At 38.9% G+C, this 25,469-nt stretch overlaps 1 protein-coding gene across 10 annotated transcripts in view; it reads left to right on the top strand.

The window, feature by feature from the left end:
* ERC1 (ELKS/RAB6-interacting/CAST family member 1) overlaps positions 1–25,469 on the top strand; it is a 277,525-nt gene that overhangs the window by 3,909 nt on the left and 248,147 nt on the right. For all 10 annotated transcript variants that reach the window (XM_030959956.1, XM_030959958.1, XM_030959955.1 and 7 more), the window contains exon 2: positions 6,215–7,048. In XM_030959956.1, coding sequence (XP_030815816.1) covers positions 6,380–7,048 — 669 coding nt within the window. In that variant the 5' untranslated portion in view covers positions 6,215–6,379. The remainder of the gene's footprint in view (positions 1–6,214; positions 7,049–25,469) is intronic.

Raw genomic sequence — 25,469 nt, 5'->3', positions numbered from 1 at the left:
TGTCTGTATGTGTGGGGGTGAGTGTATCAATTCACATCTTGTGTTGGGTGAGACAGAACAAAGGCTCTGGTACAGCCAGTGAACCTGGCAGATGTGGAAGTAGGTGAATTTAATATAAAAAATATAAAACAAGCACCACCACCACCATCCCCCCCAGCTTTTAAAAAGGATTGGATATAAACAGATGGCAGTGCTTCAGCATTTATTTATGTGCTCTTTAGGAATGAGAGACAATTCTAATATGAACAGCTACTTTTTTGGTCTTATTTCTGTCTTAATTTCATTCATCTTTATTGCTTTCTTGCTGTCAAGGCCACAAGGATATTTTGATAAACAACCCTGAATTCCATGGGTTCAGTGCCTTGTGTCCTTCATTGGCTGGCTTGCTGTTTCCAAAGTAAACTTGCTTCTGCCCTTTTAATGTGTAGTAGTAATTAATTTAATGTGAAAAGTAGTGAGCCTTCTTACCTGGCAAAACTAGGCAAACCTAAAATCTACAAAATAACCCTAAAAGACACGGGCTTCGCATTTTTTGTGTAAAGTAATTCTCTCATTATACCCACTGTTTGTACTCCTGGCAGGGTTTTATTGGAATGTGAGCTTTTCTTTGTTTGGAATGCCATCTTTACTACCTGCCCTCCCCTCTGTTCTATCTACTCTGCAGTCTGTCCTAGTGTGTAATCTAGACATAGTTACTTGCCATTAACTATTCGGGTGTGAATTATGTAAATGGGAACAATTACTACCTCTGTTAATGAAGTCTAATGTGTCTGCTACAGTCCTCTATCAGATTAAGATGCCTCTTGAAAAGGCTGACTTTGCTTTTATTATAAAACTGACATTCAAAGCTTTCCTTGTGCACCCAGGAATCAGTGTGGCAAGGGAATTCTGGGTTCTGGAGTTGGATGTGTGGCTTCCACTCTGCTGCTGAGAGGCTCCAGAGGGATCCCTGGGCTGTGATCCCACTGCCCCACTCCTGACCATCAGGCAGTGATGCTCTTAAGGAATTATCTCCATAGATGTTGCAGTTTGTCAGCTGGTGTCAGTCCTGAACAGAAATTGCAGCAAAGAAATTCACAGGGCTTGCTGAAGGCTGCAGGAGTTACTCTGAAATTCTTTTTGTTTTGAAAAACATGGGCTGGATTTTCCCTGGATTTCTGCAGCATGTTTGTGTGTATTTGGTTGCTTGCTTACCTAGAGGTAGCTAATGTGCTATTAGAGTTTGTCTTGGAGTAGTGGGAGACATGAAAGGCATTATTAGTTTATGTGACAGAGAGATTTTCCAGAAGGTAACAGAACTTTTTTTTTTTAATGAATCTTCTGTGTTCTGTCAGCTGCAGGCAGGAACACCTGCCCTCTGACCCTCTGGTTCACATAAAATAATAGGTGTAGGGGCTGAGTGTGACACCACTGCTAAACACATCTCATTTTACTGGATTCTTCATGCTGAAGTTTGATATTCAAGTGATCCCTCCAGAATTTCTTACATTTCTACTATGTCCCAATATAGCTTTTATTGAAACCACTAGACCTTTTGAAAAGATTCATGTTCCTGTTCCTGCCCTCTCTCATGCCACAACTGCCTTACAAGTAAATCTCCATGAAGCTGTGCAGGTGGCTTTTTACTGGTTTTTTAGCATGCCAGGTCCTGATCCTGGCATTTTCTGAGGGAAGCTGGGCTCTCCATTGCTTTTCACTGCCTAGGACTAGGTTGTTGTAATGAAACAGGTGGATTTTAGTTGCTACAGGTTGCACTGCAGTACATTTAAATGTCTGCTGCCAGATTATAAACGTTTTCCATGTTAATGGTGTCTGTCTCTGAGTGTTTTTGGACAGTCACCTGTGACCTGAGAAGACATTTTCCTTAGCTGGCACTTCGAGCAGGGTGTGCTGTTAGCTGCTTTAAAATTTTTATTCAGAAAATGTGTTCATACCTAAACATAACGTTCCTTTTCTAAAACTTTTGCTGCAATATTCAGTAATTCTTGCCTGTTCTTTTTCTGATAGTCTTTCTTACAAGTTTTTCCTTAATCATTAGATAGCATTTTCAATTTATGTGAAAGCAGGTCAGGTCTTTGTGCCTGCAAAGGTGTTCTACCAATTTAAATATATATAAATATACACATAAAGTTTTTGCTTGGGCTGATGTGATACTTTAAAATTTTTTTAATAGGTTTGCATATAGGATGCTCTTTGAAGTTTTTGTTCTATTAATGAACAGTGAACAAGAGAATTTTGTTTCATAATTGTGAAGTTCTGCAAGCTATCTTGAGGAAAAATGTGCAAAACCAGTGCTAAACCAAAACAAAAAAACTGGGGTTTTTTTTAAGCTCTTTATGATGAGTGTCTTTTTTGTTTGTTTTTTTATAATCCTGGGTGGTAAGAGTTCCTATAATGGCAGAAAAAACAAAGTTTTTTGAAACAGGAGAATTTGCCAGGGGAAGAGGGTTAGTACATTTAATACATCCACAGCTGGACATTGTTCCTTGTGGTTATCACCATCTTGTACAGTTAAGGGATGATTTATTTGTGACTAAATTTAGTCTCAGTAGAAGAGGAAAATAGTAACAGAGCTGCATGTTGGTCCCATGGAAGATAAGAGACCATAGTTGTGAGACTCCCAGTAAAATGCTAGTGTGAGTCAGAATATTGAAAAACTAACTTTTCTGGTTGTGATGTTATCTGAAAGAAATCTTCCATATACTTTTTCTTGGCCTCTGGGATGGAAACTGGAATTCTTTCTTCTTCCTGATTAATTGGTATTGCAAAAAAGAAAATATTGTTTTTTATATTTCCCTCACTTTGCTGTTTTCATGGTGAAAGATTTTTTTTTCCTGGTGTGAACTGTAATATCTGTGAAGTGTAATATCTGCTTTTACAACAAAGTGATACGGTCAGTGATAAATGCTACTAGGAAAAAATAGGGGGAAAATAAAAGAGTTAAGATTTGTCTTGTAATTTCTTTGTGATCTTGAACTGTGGCATATCTGTGTCAGTGGAAATACTGAAAGTGCATGTGTGGAAAAATATATTTAATTATTATTGTAATGTTCACAATTTTAAGGTCTAACAATGGTGTGGTGAAAGTTGTCATTTCAAGGAGAATACTGGAGGGTTATGTTTGCTTGTTTCCAAAGACAACTTTTCATCCTAATCTGCTGCTTTTGAGTGAAAAGTGAGTGCAGTGTAATGCATGGCAGCAGTAGCAGAGTTCTTCTCCCTGAGTTTCAGCTGTGCCAGCTCTGGGAATCCTTCCCATTACCCTGATCAACAGCTAATTCTAGCCCTTGGCTTTCCTGGCTTGAGTTACTTGATGTTTCTGGAGTAGCAGAAGGGTTGGTGCCTGCCTGTGAATAATCAAAGCTTAGAGCTGGGTGAGCACAGGACTGGTGTTTCCAGCTGAGGTGCTGAGAGCTCCCCTGCCTGCCCAGGATAGCTGGAGATGGTTCCTGCACAGCACCTGCACAGGTATCAGCTCCTCTCTGCTGCCTGGAGCTGCTTTTCTCCCAAGGATAGCAGCCCCTCCCATTTGTTGGAAAGTATTCAGAGTTTAACAAAATGTTTGCTGATGCAGGGAGAAGGCCGTTCTCCGTGGCACTTTTTCATGGCATTGTCCATGTTGAGGGTGAGGAGCTCTTTAGAAATTATCTAAAATCTTTTGAGCTCCTCTGGTGTCTTGCTAAGGACTTCACCAGGTGATTCCTCTGTGTGCAACAGTGATGTACTTCCAGCAGATTTTAAACTTAGTGGTTTTGGGGTGAAGTGGTTTAACACATAAGTCTGATCTTTTGGTTTGATTTCACTCATCTAAAGCTGTTAATGAGTGTTTGCCCTGATTTACTGTGGTGAGTTTCCAGCACGTGAATTAAGTGCTGTGATTTGGATTAATTTTCAGCAGAATCCTAATGAATGCAAGCTCTCAGTGGAATGTATTTTATGCAGCGTCTAAGAAATCATATCTGACTTGTTTTGAGTGCTCAAGTGGTGTCACAGCAGCATTTTTAGCATTTTGATATCTCAAACAGTGAGACTAGTCTGAAATAGCCTTTCTGTTTGGAAGAAGTGTTTTTCTTCTAGATCTGGGGCACAGTGTCTTGCTTATTAAAGCAACTTCAGTGTAACACTGTACACTTTGTTGCATAGTTTATATTTCTGTACTGTTTTGCATAAGGATATGAAATAGAAGAAATGTAACTTGTATTAAAAAATACATCTGTAGGTGTTGCTTTGGCAGATAATTTCAGTTAATGCTGGTGGCTGTTTTTCCTTGTCCAGTTCTTCTTTATATGTGTGCTCTAAAATATTCTGTAGCAATATTGTTGCTAGCTTTTGTTGTAATTTAAAAAAAAAAACAGAGTGAGCACTTGAACATCTTGAGAACTGCTCACAAAGCAGTATCCATTTCCATAAGCTTTGTAAAATTCCTCATGCCATTGTATTTTCTATGAAATTGTGTGAAATTGATGAAATGCTGGCTTACCCTGACCTTCTTTTCCATTTAAAGTTTAAGATCAAGCTAAACATTTTGAAACTATTTCTTGTTGCATCTTTTCCTATACTAACTCATTCCAAAGGGTAAAAAATCCTCTATCTTTCCTTCCTGGATTTTACTTTTTTTCTTTCTACCTTTTTCCAGTATTTTTTGCAATAGGGTAAAAAATCCTCTATCTTTCCTTCCTGGATTTTACATTTTTTCTTTCTACCTTTTTCCAGTATTTTTTGCAATATTATTTTTTGGTTGCTAACTTCCACCCACCTACACTGTTTCTACAATTTCTTTTTGAAGTGTATCCCTGTTTTAAACCTAATCTTTAACCTGTTTGCCCAGTTATTATCTCACAAACATGCTGGTTTGGAGAAATTAATTCCTAATATCTGGCAAACCTGACTTCTGAGCAGAAGGGCAGGTAGATGAGAGCTGGTGTGAAAGGCAAGATGTTGGGATATATTAGATATTGCTGCTCTTTGGACACTGGCTGGTATTCTTTCATCTGATGGGATCAGGAATGTTTCAGTGTTCTAGTTTTGATTTCAGTTGAGCCCAGCAGTAACGTGAAATAGTTTACACTGGAACAATCAGTGGAGAAAAAAGTGAGAACTGTAGAGTGGGATAATTTTACAGTGCTGTAGTTTAGTTACATTTTTTGCTTCTCTGCTAGATCTTGGCTATTGACTTGATCCCAGCCCAGAGTCCCTGTGCTAAAGAGTTTCCTGCCAGTACTTGTACTACAGCATCATATTGCACTGCAAAAATAAGAATTCTCTTGCATATGCCACCAGAGTCTGTATTTAAAGAAAAAGCAGAGGGGAGAAGGAACAGCAACAGGATGATGTCAAACTGTTTTGTGTTTTAAAAGGTCCCTGCTATTGAAATATTATTTGATGGAATTAATCTCAGCTGGTTAATGAGAAGTATATTTCAAAAAAATATTTTCTTAACCTGAACAAAGATATAAGTTACATTTAGTTTGGGAGAAAATGAGAGTCTAGAACCAGTTTTCAGTGGAGCTGTGATTCTTTTGTTCCTCTTAACCTCGTTGGTCTCATTGCTGGGTCATTGCTCCTATTTCACATTTGCATTTGTGCTTGCTGAAGTTGTGTGGTCAGTAATGATTTCATGATTATTGTTGGTTTTGGTTCTGACTTCTGCATTTGAAGTGGGGCTGACAGCAGTGCTAAGGAACCTTCTAGTTGAGATCATGGTCAGTCACATCAGTCTGTCCTGCCTTCCCATTTGCAGGATGATTTCACAACACAGGGCTTTAGAAACTGTGTCCTATGGAAGCTGGCAGTGCTTGAAGGAAAGATACACTACTGAGTGGTTTTAGAATTTTGATTCTTTCTCACTCAGAAAGGTAACAGGTAAAGCATTAGGGCCAGTTAGAAATAGGAAGAAAGATGAGATGGCATCTGAAGGGTTTTGTCATCAGCAGCAAAATTACGGCTTGAAGATTGATGGATTCTCTTTTCCTTTCCTCTTTGCTGTGATAATATAACAATAGAAAAGCAAGAATAGAAGTTTCTTTTTGAGTATAAACATAAGGGTTTAAATAAAATATTGCTTTTTTTTATTAGGAGGAATTGAAAAATACTGGAGAACTGTAAATATAGGGGAATAGATACTAATGTAGGACAAACATTTGGTGATAAACTAGATATTTAATGTGTTGTTTTTATTGATGTAGATTTTAATATGTTATTCTTATTGATACAGATATGGTCCTGAGCGCCGTGAGCACATGACTTCAGAGATGGACAACCAGATCTGTTACAAGTCGTGATTGGCCTTAAGTTGACTTATAACCATTGAAGAGCTTACCAGGAATTCTCTCATTCCTGATTTTTGCCTATCAGATTGCCTCACACCACCAGCTTAACCATGTATGGAAGTGCTCGTTCCGTGGGCAAGGTGGAGCCCAGCACGCAGAGCCCGGGGCGCTCGCCGCGGCTGCCGCGTTCGCCTCGCCTGGGCCACCGGAGAACCAACAGCACAGGGGGCAGCTCGGGGAGCAGTACCGCGGGTGGCAGTGGCAAAACCCTTTCTATGGAAAACATTCAGTCCTTAAATGCTGCCTATGCCACGTCTGGCCCTATGTACCTAAGCGACCACGAGAACGTGGGCGCCGACACCCCGAAGAGCACCATGACCTTGGGCCGGTCGGGAGGGCGGCTGCCTTACGGTGTTCGGATGACTGCCATGGGCAGCAGCCCCAACATTGCCACCAGTGGGGTTGCCAGTGATACCATTGCATTTGGAGAGCACCATCTCCCCCCAGTGAGCATGGCATCCACCGTGCCTCACTCGCTGCGCCAGGCCAGGGACAACACCATCATGGACCTGCAGACGCAGCTCAAGGAGGTGCTGAGGGAAAACGATCTGCTCCGCAAGGATGTGGAGGTGAAAGAAAGCAAGCTGAGTTCTTCCATGAACAGCATCAAGACCTTCTGGAGTCCTGAGCTCAAAAAGGAGAGAGCTCTGAGGAAGGATGAAGCTTCAAAAATCACCATTTGGAAGGAACAATATAGAGTTCTGCAAGAAGAAAACCAGGTATGTCATCTAATGTCACTGCTGTGTTAGTGTGGTAGTGTGATTAAATGACTTTAATAAACTTGCATGTTACAGTTAAGCAGCTAAATTAGATTGGTGCTTTTCTTGGGTAATTGATGTGGGTAAGATGTGTTTTCAGCTTGCAAGCCCATTTTTAGATGTTTCTTGTCAGACTTGTAAACTACCTTGAGTGCTCATTTTTCCTTGGGTGTTGTGTGTATTTTTGCCCTAGGATTGATGGTAACCACTCAGTTTCCTTTTGGAAGTATTTATTCTGTTAATAATTAATATTTCTGTGCTGTTTACCTCTTGAAACATTCTCTCAGATGCAGAATGTACTAACTGCTGACCCCCAGTATAACTGCACTGTTGCTGAATGTTGACAGATTGCCATTAAAAGCAAAGTTAAAGTTACACTCACTAGTATTTTGAGCTAAAATGTCCAGACCTGCAGTTTTCACAAGCAGATATAAATTCTGTTCTTGGCTACATTTAAATAACACTGTTTAATGCATGCTTGCTATTCTTTTTTTCATAAACTGTGCATATTTTGTTATGCAACTATCCTAAAGCACCCTGCAGTTTTGGTTTTTTTTTTGTAGTGGTCTGGCCAGTTACAGAATAGGCAGAAGAACACAGATTCTCAGGTGTCTAGGTCTTAGGTCTTGTGCAACTTAAAAGCATCTCCAAATTAAAATAAAACTCAGAGGCTGATTAAAATTGAGGTGTTTTTGTAGTCAGTTCTACTGATTAAAAGCTTAAAGTTCTCCCACCTAGAGCTCCTTAGTCCTGAAATAAATATTTGTCTTTGAATGAGTGTCCTCCTGTTTAGTTGTTTCTGGCCAAATGTGGGTTCAGCATCTCTCTGGACTGTCAGGTAAAAAAACCTCACTTTTCTTATGGAAAACAGACCCAGTGTCCAGCTCCAAAAGTTCCCTGAAATGTAAGTCAGCTTCCATCATGACAAAATTACTTTCCCTATTGAGCTTTTTAAGTATTCAAGCACGTTTAATGAAAGTTTCCATAATTCAAATGTGACCATGTTCTTGCAGCTTTTAAGGTATAGGTGCTGTTTTAGGCAATGCTTTTTGTAAGATTGCTTTAGAAGGTGAAGGAGAGAGGAAAATGCTGGAGGAAAAGGGTACTGCTTGTTGTACTCTGCTTTCAGGTAGCCTGTCTTAAATAGGAAATTGCTTTTGGTTAGTGATTAGTCTACTACCCTGAACTTGTCTGCAGTTTTCTTTTCACTTTTTAAAGAGCTTAAGTTGAAGAAAATAAGTTGCTTTCCCTGAGATTGTATGAAATCATTTAATGAACTTGTCATTAACCTTTATAGCTGTATTCTTACCAAATGGTAAGTATCACAACATGGACTTGTTAAGGTGTGTGACACTTTTGTCTTCCTTTACTTATGTCATCTTGGAATGCAGAAAACCTGAAGTAAAATAATTTTTATTGCAAAGGTAGGATTTCTTTAGAAGCAGTAATGTAATGAAACTTTTAGTTATAATGTTGCAGTTCCAGGATAACAAATATCTGGAATACCAATCACTCAACTTTTCTGGTGTTCTTTGTATTTCAGTTGCAGGTAAGTCTTTTAATTCTTAAATTCTTCTCATTTTTGGCCCTGTTTTAATTCTGAAGAGACTGTCTTGGAATACAATAACATTTTTCTGAAATCAGTTTTGACATTTGAGGATGCTTTGGAAATCTTGCAAGAAAAATGCCATGAATATATGGTTTAGAATGGATTAAGCAATTACTAAATATGAATACAGTAGAGAACAGTGATTTCTCTATCTTAGATTTTTTTTTCTTTGTCTTTTCTTTATCCCCTAATTAAACATTTACAGATATTTCTAGGCTGCTGTTCTCTAGGCAATCGCTGTAATTACTACCACACTGGTAGAATTGTATAACTTTGGTCCAAAAGTAAGAAGGGTGCAATTTAAAAGTAAATGGGTATTATTACATTGAGCTGTAAAAATTAAGAATGCTAATTAATAGATTATAGTTAGCTAACATGTGTTCTAATTAAATTCTGAATTCAGTGTGTCTTTTATACCCTTTTGGAGTTGGTCACTTCAGCCCTTCACGTGGAAGATCAGTTTAATAGGATTTTCTCTAATTAAACAGACGTCTCTGTTTAGACTCTGAGCAAGGAATTTCCCAGATGTGTTGGGGGACCAGCAAATATCTTCATTACCTCTTCAGCCTCCTTCTAAAATGAGTTCCAGTATAATTGCAGGAGCAGGAGTTTTAGACTTAGTTATGAGTATTTCAGCACATCACTTTTCAAAAAGACTTCTTGCACGTGTAGTACTTGTGCTTTATATAAAGTTTATCTCAGACCAGTTGTGTTGTTTAAAATCGACTCAGCTGATGGAGCCAAGATGCTGGCTGACTCATACCATTATCTGATAGGCATCTCAATCTCTTTCCTGTGGTCATGGCTCTTTATTCTGCTACACACACTTGATTGTCCCTGATTCTATTGCTGTTCTTGTCACCTCAGCTTGAGTGACTGAATTGCCCCTTGGGTTTGGGAACTGTTAGAAATACCTGAAGATGTGAGCCTTGCTTGATTGCTAGCTCAGTCTTCTATGAGTAAATACATCGGTGTCTTTGAGTTTTCTTTCTTGTCTCAATAATTGTATTGCTTATTGATTTCCAGGCCATTTTCTGGGTTCAGTAAAGCCATGCACATGCTCTCTCTGTAGCTCTCACCTGGCTGGGCATCCTTGCCCAGCTGTGTTGCAGCACAGCTAGATTTATCAGATACTCTGAGCAAATGCTGCAGCTGGAGAGTGGAGCTTTATTTTCATCCTTTGTTACTGGTCCTGAAGAGACAGAAAAATCCTTTCTTTACATAAATGGGGAATGTCATTGAAAGCTCACTTTGAAGAGCTCAAAAGTAAACATGGAAAGTATTCCTGTAGTTAACACAGATTCTTGGAAAAACACGACAGTTTTCAGTGCAGTGTGGATGACTTAACCAGTCATTCTTCACAAGAAACCCAGAGGAAAGTGCAAATGATTGCTCAGTTATGCAAACCCATGCATATTCAAGGAGAAATTGATGAAACCAGTAAACAGGAGCTTGGTTTTGGCATGGTGTCACTCTCCTCTAAATGCTTTAGTGGGAGCTGTATTTTTCTGAGTTGAAAAATAATTTCTTTTAGTGTGTATGGTTTAAAGCTTCCCTGGAAACCTCTTCATCAGAAGCCAGAAGAGGAAAGGAAAGACAGTGAGTATGTTTTGCACCAAGACAGAAATAATTTGCCTAGAAACTGGGCAGTGGTGGGGTGATGTGAAACTCAAGGACAAAGGAGTTCCTCTCAGTTGAAACTTGCTAATGACAAGGTGATTGTGCCTTAAAATAAGTAGTGCAATGCAAATTTGATGTCTAACGCCCTGCACTGAAATTTCCACATTTAACTGATGTACTTTTAAGATCAGATTTATGTTTCAGCTAAAATAGTGTGGTACTGCTGAAAACATCTTTTTACTTTGATGCATTTCTGTGGTCTGTTTGTGGTTAGAGACCTTGGATGTCTGAGTCAGAGTGTTCAACCAAGAAAATATTTCTGAAAGGAGTTTCACCTGGCTTGGGCTAAGCACTTGAAGAAGATTGTACTTTGTTGTGATGGATATATTCCAGCATTTCACCAGCATTCCCCAGAGTCAGAAGTATTTTCCATTTCTTAGTAGTGTGTAATGAGCATCTCACTTTCAAAAGTGCAGTTGTCCATGTGTTAACCTCTTGAATGCATTGGCTGCTGCTGTTATGAGACTGAGCTTCTAATGAGTACATTCTTTCTCTGAAAATCAGATTCATTCTCACTTCTTCATTGTTTTTTTTCAACTATGTATTTAAAAAAAAAATTTACATGTCTTAGTACTGTCATTCTTAGTGTCATTCTATGACTAGCCCCATTCCTGAGCTGGTTATTCATTGGTAGAAAACGAAGCTTTCTTCCATTCTGGGTGTTTAATTGTGCAATATATGGTTCCATAGGCATTGCTTAAAGGCATTCTCTGTATCCCAGAGCATTGCATTTAAATAATTCCTTCAGTGGCAGATGCCTGTTGGCTCTCTAGATTTGTGCCAGCTTTAAGGTTCCTTCTGTCACTCCCCAGCTGCAGCACAAAATTATAATTCAGTTCTCTTTCAGAATAACTCAAAACTACCTCCTTGAGAGTGCTTGGTATCTGAAGCATTTATCAAGTCACAGCACTTTATAATGACCTCAGAAATTGTCATGTGACCACCCAAGAGAACACCCTGTGTTCTGTCTTTGTTTTTCAATTCTGTAAGGAAATAAAACTAGACATTTTGTGGTTATCTATATTCTCCAAGGCTCTTTTTGTCCTGTGTTTCCTCTTGAGGTAGGATCTAATACCTCTGCTTGCTTTGAGCTGTTGCATAGGCTGAACAGCTGCTCTCTACTTGATCCATTAAACATTTAAGGGGAATACTACCAACTTAAAAACAGCTTGGAATAAAACAGGTGACATCAGTGATGCTGTTGAACTTAGTAGTTTAACTGTGCTTTTTTTGCTGTTCAGCTGGAGCAGGGATTACTTCAAATTCTGCAGAACTTAGAGCAGATTCTGCTATAATTCTTTCTCTAGTATGTGTTGAGTCTGTTCAGATATTAGACTCCTAACTAGGGTGGCAGTGTGTTTTTCCTCCATTTGGTGTTTATATTCCTGAAAAGTCTTGCCTGTAATGTTGTGTTTCTCTAGAAGCCTTTGTTCCTTTCAGCACTGTTCTATTTATGGTGTTTGAGTTAGTAATTTTTTCCCTTAAGTGTTCTTGCTTTCTAAAATATGAACTAGGTAGCTTGAAACTGTGTAAGGCTTCCTCTTTCTTAGTCACCCAGTGCACATTTAACAATGATAGATGATGGCAATAGTGCAGAGGTGCTCCTCCATTACAGGTAATTTCTGCTGATGTTACAGCTTTGCAATGCCAAATCCACCATTCTCATGTGTCTCATACTCTACCTGGTATTGATTTAAGTAGAAAGGAGAGGAGCACTTGGGGTGGAACTGCCAGGCTGTGGAAAAAAGGTTGTAGTTGTGCTGGTCTTATGTCCATCTTTCAGGTGTGCCTCATGACCAAAAACTGAAATAGAGCTTTTTTTTAACTCTTTTCAGTTTGGTGATACTAGGAAGCCTCAGAGATATAAAGATGGTCAGCAGAGAGGGCCACCCTGACTAAACTGTTAGTTGGAAAGAACAGGTTTTTTTCAGCAAAGTAGATTTCTAGGATACAGTTAACAGTCTGTTTAATTCTTAAGACATTAATAAGGCAGAGGAAGTTTTGTATTTAGGATAAATATTTGTATATATGTATGCTCTGAGATAAAAGCTAGAGACCAAAAGAGTTAAGAGAGGACATTTCTGTGCTCTGAAAGTAGTAAGTGTGTTTGATAACTCATGAAGAGCAGTGATGTCAGCTATCTGAATTAGTAACTGAAGGAAAAAACATTGTAAAATGACACTTTAGGCTCAGCTGGTTAGGAGAGGAATAAGGGAATAAACTTGGTAGTGCTTGAGATGTTCAGTATAGAACTCCTTTGAATATATTTTCTGTATATACTCGTGTTTAGGGGACACAGTGAAACAGCACTGTGTTTCCAGTAGTGATTTGTGGTGATTTGAGATCTTGACAGAAATCAGATTACAACTGCTTGCCAGCAGGTAACATAGCTATTGAGGATTACACTTTTTTTTTCCTTGAATAGATAATACTCTGTAGTTCTTCTGTAAAATTTTTTGACATAATCTGTTGAACACATGGAAAAATGGCTGCATCTGTTAAATGTAGTGGATCATAATTATATCTCCATTTTTTGTCTGAGGATAACAAGCAGTAGACCTTGAAAAGAAAGTCTTTTCAGCAAAACTTAGTTTCATAACCCACAAGGTCTACATAATTATGTTTTTGCATAGTATTTTCAGATTGATATTGGTTCTCTTGGAAAGGTCAGAGTCACCATCTGTAGTGGAAAAAAATACAAGGACAAAGTGTATTTAGCTTCCTTCTGTGGTGATACCAGTTGTTCTATCTAAGTGATTTGCTTACTGCTTGCAGTAGCATCACCTTGGACTGTGAAGCAGGAGGGGGTGTTCGGTTATATTGGCAGCCTTGAGAAGCAGGTAGCAACTCAGGGTTTTGCAAACTGCCATTGGAACTGAGAGATCTTTGTAAATCACAAAAACACCTCCTTGATTTAGTGATGGTCTCCTTGATTCAGTGATGATTTTCCTTCCAAAGAGTATTAAATATACTAAGAGAACTGTACTTCTTTTTCCTATTAATAAACCTTGGATTAAACACTAAAAATTTCTGTACTGTTTGGGGGTGATTGAGGCACTCCAATATACAGCATGTTTTGCAATTGCTAAGGCAGTATTGACCTTGAAACCATAAAGAAAATAAAGAAAGGCTCTTCTGTCAATATCCAGATCAGTATTTGAAGAGATCTTGTGATAATCCAAATTTTTATCAGCTTTCTTAAAGCTTTCTTAGGGATATGAAGAGATTGTATTCTTTGAAGAAAAAACAATCCCAAACAAACTACTCCGCCCCCCCCCAAAAAAATCCCAACTCAAACCCCAAAACCAACCAATCAAAAAAAGAATCTCCAGCCCCCCAAAAGTATGAAATAGTCTTGTTATGCATGTATGCTCCCCAAAATGAGCATGATCAGATGCCAGAATACTGGCACAGAACACCATTATGGCTTTTTCTAGTGATCATTGCTTTAGAATTCAGAGGAGTTAAACTTATGTATAACAGTGACAGGAATAAATACCCTGTGACTGCCTTCTTCAGTTTAATTTTAGCAGCTTGGTTTGTAAACTGGAATGCTAAGTAATGTACAATCATCAGTAAACCTAAAGAACTTGTTGCTTTTAAACTGCTTGTTGAGCTGTGTACAAGGTTTTAAAATTAATTTATGTATTACTTCTTAATCCTGTTGCTATTTAAATGATTCAAGTGTGTGAGCAGTGGGCTGCTTTTGCTTGTCCCTGGGTGGGAGCTAGAAGTCCAGGATCCCTTTAAAACAGGGAAAAATGAAGTCCTTGCTGCTCTGTGCTGCATGCAATTCCTGTTAAGGACTGCTTGCAAAATCTAATGATTGTTATCGCTATTTTGGAAAATCAATAGTATAAGCCAACAAGGGTGAGCAATTGGCTGGAGGCAGTTAGGTTCTTACAGAATTTGATTTCACAACATCAAAATTAATTTGAAGGCAGCGTGTATATTTCTAACCATCTTGGGCAGTTCATTGCAAGCACGCAAAATAACACCAGGTCGTGGGGTGATGACTTTTTGAATTTCAGGTGTAACACAAAATACACCTTTATTGAGGAAGGAAGTGATGGAGATCAGCTGCCTGGGAAAAAGATATTTTTGAATGCTTTGGGGATAAATTTTACTGTAGGTGTTTTTTTTAATGCCTGTCCCTCTATGATATCTGCATTGTAATCAGGTTCTGTAGTGTGTTGTTACATATTTCTGTTTCTGCACTGGTACCCCCTCCTGCTTCTTCCATTCTCCTCCCCCTTCCCCTGCTTTAGTGGGCTGGAGAGAGGAGCAGGGTGACAGCAAGCAAGCAAGCAATAAATGGTAATCCAAAATTAAGCCTCACTGGTTGGTATCTATATCAAATGCATTTTTTCCTGGCCAATACATACAGTGTCCTTGTTCTCATGAGCAGCACTGTGCAGGAGCAGGCACTTCGCTGAAGAGTCTTCCACTGCCTAAAGCATTTCACAGATGCAGCCTTGCACACCAGACAGTAGAATTGGGCATTGACTTTATGGATTTGTTTGATCCTTCTTATCAAATGATCAGGTACCAGCTACCTTGGGTGGTTAAACTTTGTGAACAGATGGTCTTCTAATTATATGTGGATGTGGATTCCAAAGAATGCAAGGCCATGCACTCCTTCTGATGCTTCTTGTCACTTGTTTCTGAATTTGTTTCTGAGATTAAAACACAGCAGCACATGAAGTGCCATAATTCAGAAATTAAAATCTTACTTCTTCAGGTACTGCATACAGGATCTGTTTTTTCCACAGTAGTTGATTGCTCCTTGTAGGGGGATAGAATGTAAGAAAATAAAGATAGTTTAGAAAGTAATCTTACCCCTAAGGAGTTGCAGCTGGGCCAATTATCAAAGATTAGGAACGGGCCTGACTTTAACAGGCCGCAGCTGTAACCAATGAGAAGAAGATGCTATAAAAGAGTGGGGTGGCTGGGTGAGAAGGGAACTGGAGTCAGTTGGCTGCTGTGTGAAGAAGAAAGAGTCACTGCTCTGAGGAGCTGCCCGTGAGAAACACCAAGAAGGTATGAAACTTTTGTGATAAGATGACAACAGCTCCTGGCATTAATTTGTTTTATTAATATATGAAGTATGTATGTATATACACTCCCACACAAATCCTACCCTTTTTAATGCAGTGAGATGAGGTGTATATACCTTTTTTCCTTACAGGAATCATGAATTTGTCTCAGTAGTGGTCTGATTTTTTAGTGAAATCGTGTCTCAGATGACAAATACTTAGTTTTGACTGAGGGGAGGGAAAAGCTTTCTGAACATTTGTGTTGTAGCATATTGTCTTTGAGCAACCTTGTACCTACAGGTTCTTGTCTTAGGCTTAACCTGTTGTTAGACTTGTTTTTTTTTTTTTAATTTTACTATTGGCATAATTCATTAGACACGTTATAAGTGGGTATTAGTCCTTGGATGAACAGAAATAAACCATGAGGCAACAAAAGTAACTTGAGATAAGTGGCGCTTCCTTTGTTAGAGCTACCCACGCAGCCCATTGCAGCATCTGATCTCACAGCCAGAAGCTTCCACGAGGCTGATCTTATGTCTCTTTCTCTTTGGAGATATGGGAACATTTAAAAGGAAACATTTGATCTGCTAAGGGACTCATGGTATCATACCAAAGCTCTTAAAATGTTATAAATGTCAAAACCAACCCAGCTAAGAAACACCAACCTGTTCGGAAAATAAAATGTCCCTGTGGAAGATACTACTCCTCCATAGTCAATTAATGCCTTGGATCTGATCTACAGAAGCAGTTGATTGATGAGAAACATATGTGCTCTTTAACAGTGGTCATACTTTTGTATTCGACATTGACTGAAAATTTGCATGAAGTTCTGAAAGTGTTTTTGGCTTCTGTGGCAAGAGGTTTCAGTGTTTCTTTGTTGGATGAGAGAAGGACATCCATGAAGAGGATGACAAAAGCTTTAGGCTGAGAATTAGTGCTGATAGGTGAAATGATGGATCTCAGAATTATCCTGGAAAAGGGAAATGGGGAGACAGAACAAGCAGAATAAAGGCTTTTAAATAGGTTATTTGGAATTGTTGTGCCTGCCACTGGAGGCTTAGGAAGTAACTGCCTTATTTCCCTCAGTTGGGTAGATGTGGTGAATAAGATTCTTCAGTGATTCATTATTCATCTCTGTTCAGTTTGGGACTGCAAATGACAGTGTTGTGATTACTAGGTACAGCTTAGTTAAATTAGAATATTCCAGTATTTTTCTGATCGTGCAGCTCAGTAACTCTGATGAGAAGGGAGATAATTTTAGGAGAGGGCAGAGGTAAAAATCTAGAGGATTTTTTAATCTCATCAGCTGTGGCATATTTGTGAGACTTCCATTAGCATAACACATTTATGTGCTTTTCTGAAATCTTCATTAGGTTTGCACATAAGTTAATTTTAACAGATGTTGTTGCTTGTGAGGATTAATAATTTATCCAAAGTAGTTGTACAGAAGACCTACAACCATAGGTGTGCTTTTTTTTTTTTAGGGTAGAGGAATTTCCCAATCTTCATCAACCTGTGTATCTGTTGAGTAAAGCTGAATTGTTCTGTTTGTGGAACAGCATTTAAATCTTGTTTTCCCTCAGCTGGTGTCTGATGGGTCAGGTTTGGCCATGCAGTTGTGAGCCTGTTAATGTGTAACCATTTTAATAGATCTGAGAGCTTAGTTACTCAACAAGGGACCTCTCTAAGAAACCATAGGTATACTCTCATATGAGAAAGTAAATAGCGTGCTCTATATGTGCAGTCAACAGCACTTTTTATGGGTGAAGGAAAATTAACTCAGCCATTTTGTGATCCTCTTTGCAGGGATGTGTTTAGACTTTCTCATCACTTCACTATGACTGGAATGTTCCAAAATATGGAATTATCTGCAGTAACTTATTTTGGAGGAGGGAAACGGAAAAAATCGCCTTGCAATAAAATGAGTAATATAGATTTTTCTTAACGTGGATTTAATTATGGTATGAACTAGCTGATGGTTTTGGGAGAATGATAGAAAAGTTTTAAGAAGCATGCTTTGGCCAGGATTTGTGAGAAGGTCTGTGCACATGCTTGACCAAAGAGTTGAAGTAGGTGTGGGTACTGCTGTGTGCACTCAGCTCATGATTTATAATACTTTTTGCTGTTGTGTAACATCCTAGTGAGATTATTATACTAGTTCCTCTATTAATTAGTCCTTTGTAAGCCATTTTAGTTGGAAATTGTATACCTTCAAATTGCCTTTACAAAACCCATCTTATTTTGGTTGGTTCTTGGTTGTAGAGCCCTAAATATTTTTACAACTTCCTTTAAAGTTGTGCTTTGCACTTAACATAAAACAGTTGAGCAAGTGCTTGTATTGCTGTTACATTCTCTCTCCTCCATCTTCCATGAATAAGATTCAAAACCCAATGTTTGTCACTTAAAGAGGGTTCCAAGTTGTAGTTTCTATCCAGGAAAACATATTTTCTTTTCTGCTAAAGCTGGGAAGGCATGCAAGACTTGCCTTCTAAAACTGTGTTTTCTCAATGCAGAATCCATTTAGAATCCAACCATATTAAAAAAATTCTTCCTCTCCTCCTTTCCATTTGGTTGAATTAGCTCAGATATGTGTTCCTTTGAGAGGCCTAAGGTCTGTCTCCTTTCTGTGTGAGAATTGTCATTCATTTATATTTAGCATTGCTTTTTTGTTAATTAACTTTTTCCAGTGTTTCATGTTGAGCTTCTTTAATTTGAAAGTCTGGGAATTTGTGGACGAAATAATTAATTCACTTTCTTTTCTACTTAATACAGTTGTTAATGTTTCTTTGTGAATTGCTGAATGCTAGACAGTCTTTGAAGATTGATCTGGGAAAAGTGGATCTGTACTTCACAGGTTGAGCTTGTTAGCAGGTGATTTGGTGCAGAAAAACCTGAGTATTAAAGACAGTAGTTGATGCTGTGACACCTTCATATGCACTGCATATAATTGTGCTCATTAACACTTGAGTGAAGGCACTAATTTTAGTAGTGTACCAACAACAAGAGGGTCAGTATGCTATACAGGCTTCTACACAGCTGAAACTGAGGGTTTGCTGCTGAGCACTTAATTTTCTGAAATTTTACTCTGTCCAGTAGAACTTAATGAATAGTAGACTTCACTACAAAAATGCAGGAGTAATTTTTTTTTTCATAAAAATGGGTTATTTTAGCTCAATGTTTTTATATTGCTGCCTTTTCATTTTAAGGGGGAAGATGCTATATTTTTCTTATTTATATTTTTTTTTCATTCTCACTGGATGGGTATTTCTGCCCTTAATCTTTCATTCAGCCAGTCTTCTTTTGTTGTTCTTTAAGCTATGAAAATCAGTGGTGCCTACCTTTTTATTCAGATTTATATATATTGCAAACAGCAGTGGTATTTAACTTGCAAAACTTGTTACCATGTGAATGATTTCATTTTAATCTTCACGTTTTTGGAGTGATGGAAGGAAGGCCTGGTAAAAAGGCAGCCCTTAATCTATGAAAGTCACTTTCTGGGCTGGATTGGGCAGATTTGCACACAGCAGAGTGACTGTTAAGGTATTTTGTAATTGAAAAGGCAGAACATGACTACATGAATTTGATGGTTAATCTCAGTTCAAGAGTAACTGGCGGAGGTTCTGCCAGGTATAACTGGTACTTTGCATCCCTTGTACACTGCATGATAAACCTGAATTACAAGTAATGAAGGACAGTGTGTAAATGCTTCCAAGTTACCAAACTGCTGTAAATGCCATAAAGAGATTTAGTTTCCAGTAGGAAACATCCTCCCTTTTAACCTGTGTTAACATGCTCTGCATTAACATCTCAGTTATTTTCAGAACTTTTGCCTATCACATTAGGATTTTTGTCATTAAGAGGTGCTATTAACCAATACCTTTAATAACGCTTTTAACAGGTGCTATTAAATCAAGCTGATAGGAGCTTATTTAAAACATGAAGTATAATGTATTAGAGAAGTATTTTTATTAGAAGTAAATTATTGTACCCTCATGTACAATATTTAATTTGTAGCTAAAATGGATATTTTTTTTCCCAAATAATTTGATCTCTTCTATTCTTTTGGGCTGGTTTCCTCTTGCTTAAGCACATTTCCTTTCTTTTTGCCCTTCAGCACTGTGCTGGCTGTTGGGAGATGAGTAGCATAATTGTATTTGTCATTTTTGATGTTGGAATCATTTAAATTGCACAAGTTCAGTTTTGTGCAACAGGTTATGCCCTGAGGCAGAAGCTGATTATGTATCCAAGCTACTTGTTTGCATGGCTAACATGGAAACAAGAAAGGCCCTGTTTTTTGTGGAGTTCCTATAATACTTCGTATTCAAAACACAGTTTTATGTGGACTTCATTGTAACAAATTATTTGTGCATCTTCTGAATGCCCAACAGGCAGATCAGCAACAAAAGAGCGTGGATATCATAAGCTGTAGGGAAATAAACCAAACTGACAATCAACACCTGACAGAAACACTCTGGGGAAAAAACATTAGTCTTAATTGCATTTCCCCATTAATCTCAGTTTTCTGCTCATTCCTGATGCATCATTCTTTTCTGCAATGAAATTCCAGATCCATTGAGAAGTATCAGTAATTAACATCTCCACAGGTTTTTTTTCCCCTCTAGTACCCCATCAGTGTGTGCACCAAAGGAGTTGCAGTTGGTGTTGTAATAATGCAAGCACACAGTCAGCATATGGCAGAGTCAATTCAGTATGAGTCAACCCAAATATTAGGAAGTCCTGAACTGTACAAATGTTTTTAATGTAGTTCTTGGATGGAATTTGTTTTAAAAATGCTGTATTTCCACTGTCATTAATCTCAGATAATTTGTCACTGTCCCCTTTTGCTGGTGCTGCTTTTAGAGGGTTGAGTGAAATCTTTGGGGGAACTGAGTGTCAGGGCACTGTTCTCACTGAGGGGTGACTTGGCAAGAGGTTGATTTTCACATGACGTGTTCCTTAAGCAGCAGGGCTGAGGGAAACAAGATTAAAATGTATACCCTTAGAACTGTAAATGTATTTTTATTACATAGAACGTGTTTTTTAATGTACTCTAGAATGAAATCAATCTTGCTTGTGCCAACACTTGTGAATCATTTACTCTTTGCTCACAATATCTGTGTTCAGAACAGAGTTTGGCTGGAAGTAATAAATGAGTATTGAATTTTCCTTTTGATATTATAAACTCATTAAATTATGCTTTGGGTTCTGAAGGTTCCCATTCTTGGGCATTAAGCAAAGACATAAAGAAGGCTGGTTTTGTTGTGAGTTTTTTTTGGTTGTTTTTTTTTTTCCCCCCAACTCCTGCTTGTGGAACTCAAGAAATTTCACTGTGAAATACAGACTACTGTTGATCCCCCAGACAGATTACTCAGTTTCTTTATCCTTCCCACTTGGCTTCCCACAGTCTCCCACAGTATGCAAATAGAGAGAACACATTTGAACAAAATGTTGCATCTTTCTGTGCTATGCCCATCTGCTCAGGTACCAGAGAAGATTTCCCAGGCCTCTGTGATCAGAGATGAAGTTCAGGGAGAGCAGCTATCAGCCATGAATTGAATGAGGGTTGTCTCACGGTTTCCTTGAGAAGACTTGATCCCTGCAAGACCACAGGATGAATGTGCGGGTGAGGAGAGGCTTATTTCTGCCGTTCTTAAAAGACTAATGAAACTGGGCAAGGGTCTCCTTTGTGGAAACATGAATGTTCCACAATCTTCAAGACAGGCCATGGAGTTAGAGGATGGTGCTGCCTGCTTCAGTCCCTGTGGAATGAGTCCTTTTGGAACACATTTCTGAGCATGTCAGTGACAGGATTGTGGTTGGGCACAGTCAGGATGGATTTGTCAAGGATTAATCATGCCTGATCTCATTGCCTTCTGTGATAAAATGTCAGGGTTTGTGGGTGAGGAAGGAGCAGTGGCTGTCTTTACTTTGCCTTTAGTCAGGCTTTCATCACAGTTTCCCACAGCACTCTTGTCATTCCTAGTTAGAGTGCCTTCCACAGTCTAGGTGGCAGCCAGGTGGGTGAGAAGCTGCTTGTAGGATCAGGCTCAGGGTGTGATTTAGGGTTTGATCGCTCCCAGTTACCTGTAACAACCCGAGTCGTGTTTGACATCTGTTGTATTTGCTGGGAATGCCTCGACAAAGGCAGGAATGATGAATCTGACTCCATGTTCTCAGAAGGCTAATTTATTACTTTGTTATACTATATATATTAAAGAATACAGAAAGGATAATTACAGAATGCTAAAAAGATAATAATGAAAACCTGTGACTCTTTCCAGAGTCTTGTCACAGCTTGTCCCCAATTGGCCAAAGAGTCAAAACAATTCACACCAGAATCCAATGAAACAATCACCTGTGGGTAAACAATCTCCAAACACATTCCACATGAGAAAAACAGAGGAGAAGCAAATGAGATAAGAATTGTTTTCCCTATTCTCTGAGGCTTCACAGCTTCCCAGGAGAAAAATTTTTCCGGAGAATGTGAATGTCACAGACATCTTTCTCAGGGACCTGGATGGAGGTGACAAGGTCCCATGCATTCAGATGGCACCACCCTGAGGGGACCAGTTGTTCTGCTGAAGGGCAGAGCTCCTCTGCATGAGGACTCATTCTGCAGGAATGAAGGGGCAGGAGGCTCATGAGGTTCAGCAAGCATGATGGGGATAAAAAGCTCTTAGGAAAGATAGAGGTTAGGGTGTGACTGGGTGGGAGCAGCTCTGTGGAAAAGGGTTTGGGGACCTGGTGGGCAGCAAGGTGAACATGAGGCAGGGATGATGCATTGTGGCAGCAGAAAAGTTTGTGCAGTGATTATTCCCTTCAGCTTCACACTTACTCAGCCACATGCAGAATACTCTGTCCAGCTTTTGTCTGCCCAGTGCGGAAGAAGATGTCACTTGGTGGCATTTTGTAGGAGGGATGCCAGAGTGACTGGTGGGCTGAAGCACAGGCCCTGTGAGAAGAGGTTGAGGGAATGGGTTAATTTGGTGAAGAGAAGGCTTTGAGAGGATTAATAGCAGCCTTCCCAAACAATAAAGTTGTTTTTGAGAAGTGGAACTACACTGGATGCTGCATAGTGGGAGGATGAGAAATAATGGACATAAATAGGTTTTCAAGATGTGACTGAATAAATTTCTTGGCAAACTGATTTGATCTCATAGATGAGTATGCCTTGAGTAAGAGGTTAAACTAGAGGACCTCGTGCTGTCCTTTTCAATCTGAATTATTGTATCATAACTCTGTTTTCATAGATTGGCATAACATATTATGTGTGCTTGGGTTTCCAGTCTAAATAACATGGCCTAGGTTTTCCAGTCTGAGCCTTGATAGCAACCCAAGATCTTGTTTTCCCACAGTGACTGGGCTTGCCCTGTATGTTCAGCTGCATAAAGTGCAGTAATACTGAGTGGACTTTGAGACAGCCAAAGCATTGCCCCCCAAACTATACTGAGGACTTTGGGAGGGCTAAAACTGGAACCTCTCTGTGTTTGTTTCCAGTGTTTCTGACATCTCCTTGCTTGAGGTGCTGCGGAGTATCAGCAGCCCAGGCGTGCAGTCTGTGTGTCAGCAGCCGAGCTCGTCTCTCCTGCCTGACAGTCCAAGGCACCAGAGCTCACCTTGTCAGCTAAAACTGAATGGAAGTGTCAGGGATGGCAATTGCTCTTGTTCTCTTGCCAGCACTCTGTTCTTTTCTTCATGAAGCATGCAGGCTTTACAGTGAGCAGTTGTAGTCAAATGCATTGGATCCAGATGACTTCCAGGCTTATGATTTCAAGGCTTATGTTTGACACTATTCCCACAAATTCAAGGTTATTTATAAAATTCTAACTGTTATTTTTCCAAATACTGTGTTCAGGGCATAGATCTTTTTTATTTGCTTTGCCTCCCACCTTTTCTTTAACTTTGATTCTAAGCAGATTTATTTTTAAATATTTCTTGGTTTCTGTACTAGATGCATTTTTCTTAAATTTTTCTGTAAGTTTAATGTAAATATCTATGAACAGAGTTTTTCTGTTTCAAAGAAACTCAACTAATGGTCATGACTATAATTTATTTTTAAATATGTCTCTGAGGGAGGAAGTTACTATGTTACAGATGGTATTGGTGCATTTAAAATATTAATCAACATGTAGGCATATCTGTATGAGAGTTTTGTGGGGAGCCTTATGTTGTCACTTGATCTTTTTTTAACTTCAAGAAGTGTTTAGTCTTTATGACAGTTCTGTAGCTGCTCTGCCTTTGGCTCACTGTTCTGTTTCAATTCAGGTCAGACCATGTTAGTTTTTTCAGTAATCTTGCCATCCAGGTCTCCTGAGGGTTTTCTCTAGCCTTACAGTTTAATTTTTCAGTGTAGTTAACCATTTTATTCTGATCTATACTTTAATTCTTCGTGCACTGTCTGTTTACTCAATTTATAAAACACATGCCTGCAGTCAGCTTTTAGAAGTTAAAGACCTGATTTTTTAAAAAAACTTTTTAATATCAGTTACAAATGTTACATGCAAAAAAAATCCATTACATCTAGTTAAACATCTAATTTTTAATTCAGGATTCGTATTTTTTCTTTTGCGGTAAATTGATTTAGTTGAGTTATCACTAACTTAAATTGAGTTATCACTACATTCTTCCTAGGTGTTAGAAATAAGTCTTTCTCAGTGCCCCTGAAAGTACCCAACATGTCCGGGATTTTAGCTTGTCCAGTGGCACAAGCACTTCACAGCTTTTTTGGGGGCTGACCTTGGCCAGCTGGCAGATGCTCACCAAGCCACTCTGTTGGCCCTCTTCCTCAACGAAACCAGGAGGAGAAAATAAATAAACTTTCTGAGATAAAGACAGAGAGATCACGTACCAATTACTGCCACAGGCATAACAGACTCACCTTGGAAAATTAATCTAATTTTTTTTTCCCAGTTAAAAACAGATAAAACAAAGACAAACCTAAAAAACACCTTCCTGTCCACCATCTTCCCAGGCTCAACCTCACTCCTTCCTTCCTGGCTCTTCTACCTGTCTGGCAGGGGTGCAAGTGCTGATTTCTTCTCACAGAGGCCACCCTGCAGCTCTCACTGCCAAACCCTCACCTTGTACACACAGAACACCTCCACATACCTGGGAGTGAGTGCTGGCATTGATTTTGCAGGGTGCAAGTTCATTACAGAATATTTATGTAATGCCTCATTACAGATTTCAGCAGCCTCCTATTACTTTCCAGATTAAGCATACATGTTATCATAAGCTCTTCCAAAGTTTGTGAAGTAAACATACAGCAAGAAATCTGATTTTTCATCTTTCACCACTAATTTAGATTCCCCATTGGTTCATCTTCCTTATTACAATCTTTTAAAATGCTAGTTTGTGTAAGTACCTGGCAAATTTTATACCTTTCCTCATTTTAGGCTGTGAAAGATCTTTATTTGGTCACTTACTTCATTTATTTATATGGATGTCTTCAGCTTTTCAAGTCTGAAATCCTGATGTTGATCGGGAGCTGCTGTCCTGATAATTTTTTCCCCCTTCTGTTTTATTTTCAGGCTTTAAAGGTATTTAATAGGACCATTTTACTTCCCTTACAAGTCTGAGTCTCAGTTTTTTTCTTTGGGATGTGTCAGGACATTCCTCTCTGTTTATCTTCTATTAAATATGTTTATATGTGAGTTTGTATATGCCCATGTGTATATATAAAAACATACATTTATTTTAAATACTTTGAATCTCTTCAGCCTGTCTCTGTTGAAAACACACAACTGATTTACCACTGTCTGGCTGGCTCATTTTGGATGTTCCCCTCTGTAGTTTCACTGTCTGCTGGTGAAATTGGTTTTTTCTCACAAGTTTTGTTGTTCTTTCTTGCAGGCCTGAATTGAGTGTGATTTGTTCAGGTGATCTCTCACACCTGTGTTGATACTCATCAGCACTCAGGTGCAAAAACACTGTTGCAATCACACCCTGCATTCTGTGTATTATTGCCTGTACCTGTCTGCACCTGCTGAAATAGTTACAGCTCTGAGTCCAGCTCAGTGAATCTCTTCAGAGACCCTTCCTTCCCCCCTCACTTCAC

This window comes from Camarhynchus parvulus, chromosome 1A, assembly GCF_901933205.1.
Source record: "Camarhynchus parvulus chromosome 1A, STF_HiC, whole genome shotgun sequence".
NCBI lineage: Eukaryota > Metazoa > Chordata > Aves > Passeriformes > Thraupidae > Camarhynchus > Camarhynchus parvulus.
Note: the sequence above shows the minus strand (reverse complement) of the source record. Positions and strands in the feature narration are given on the sequence as shown.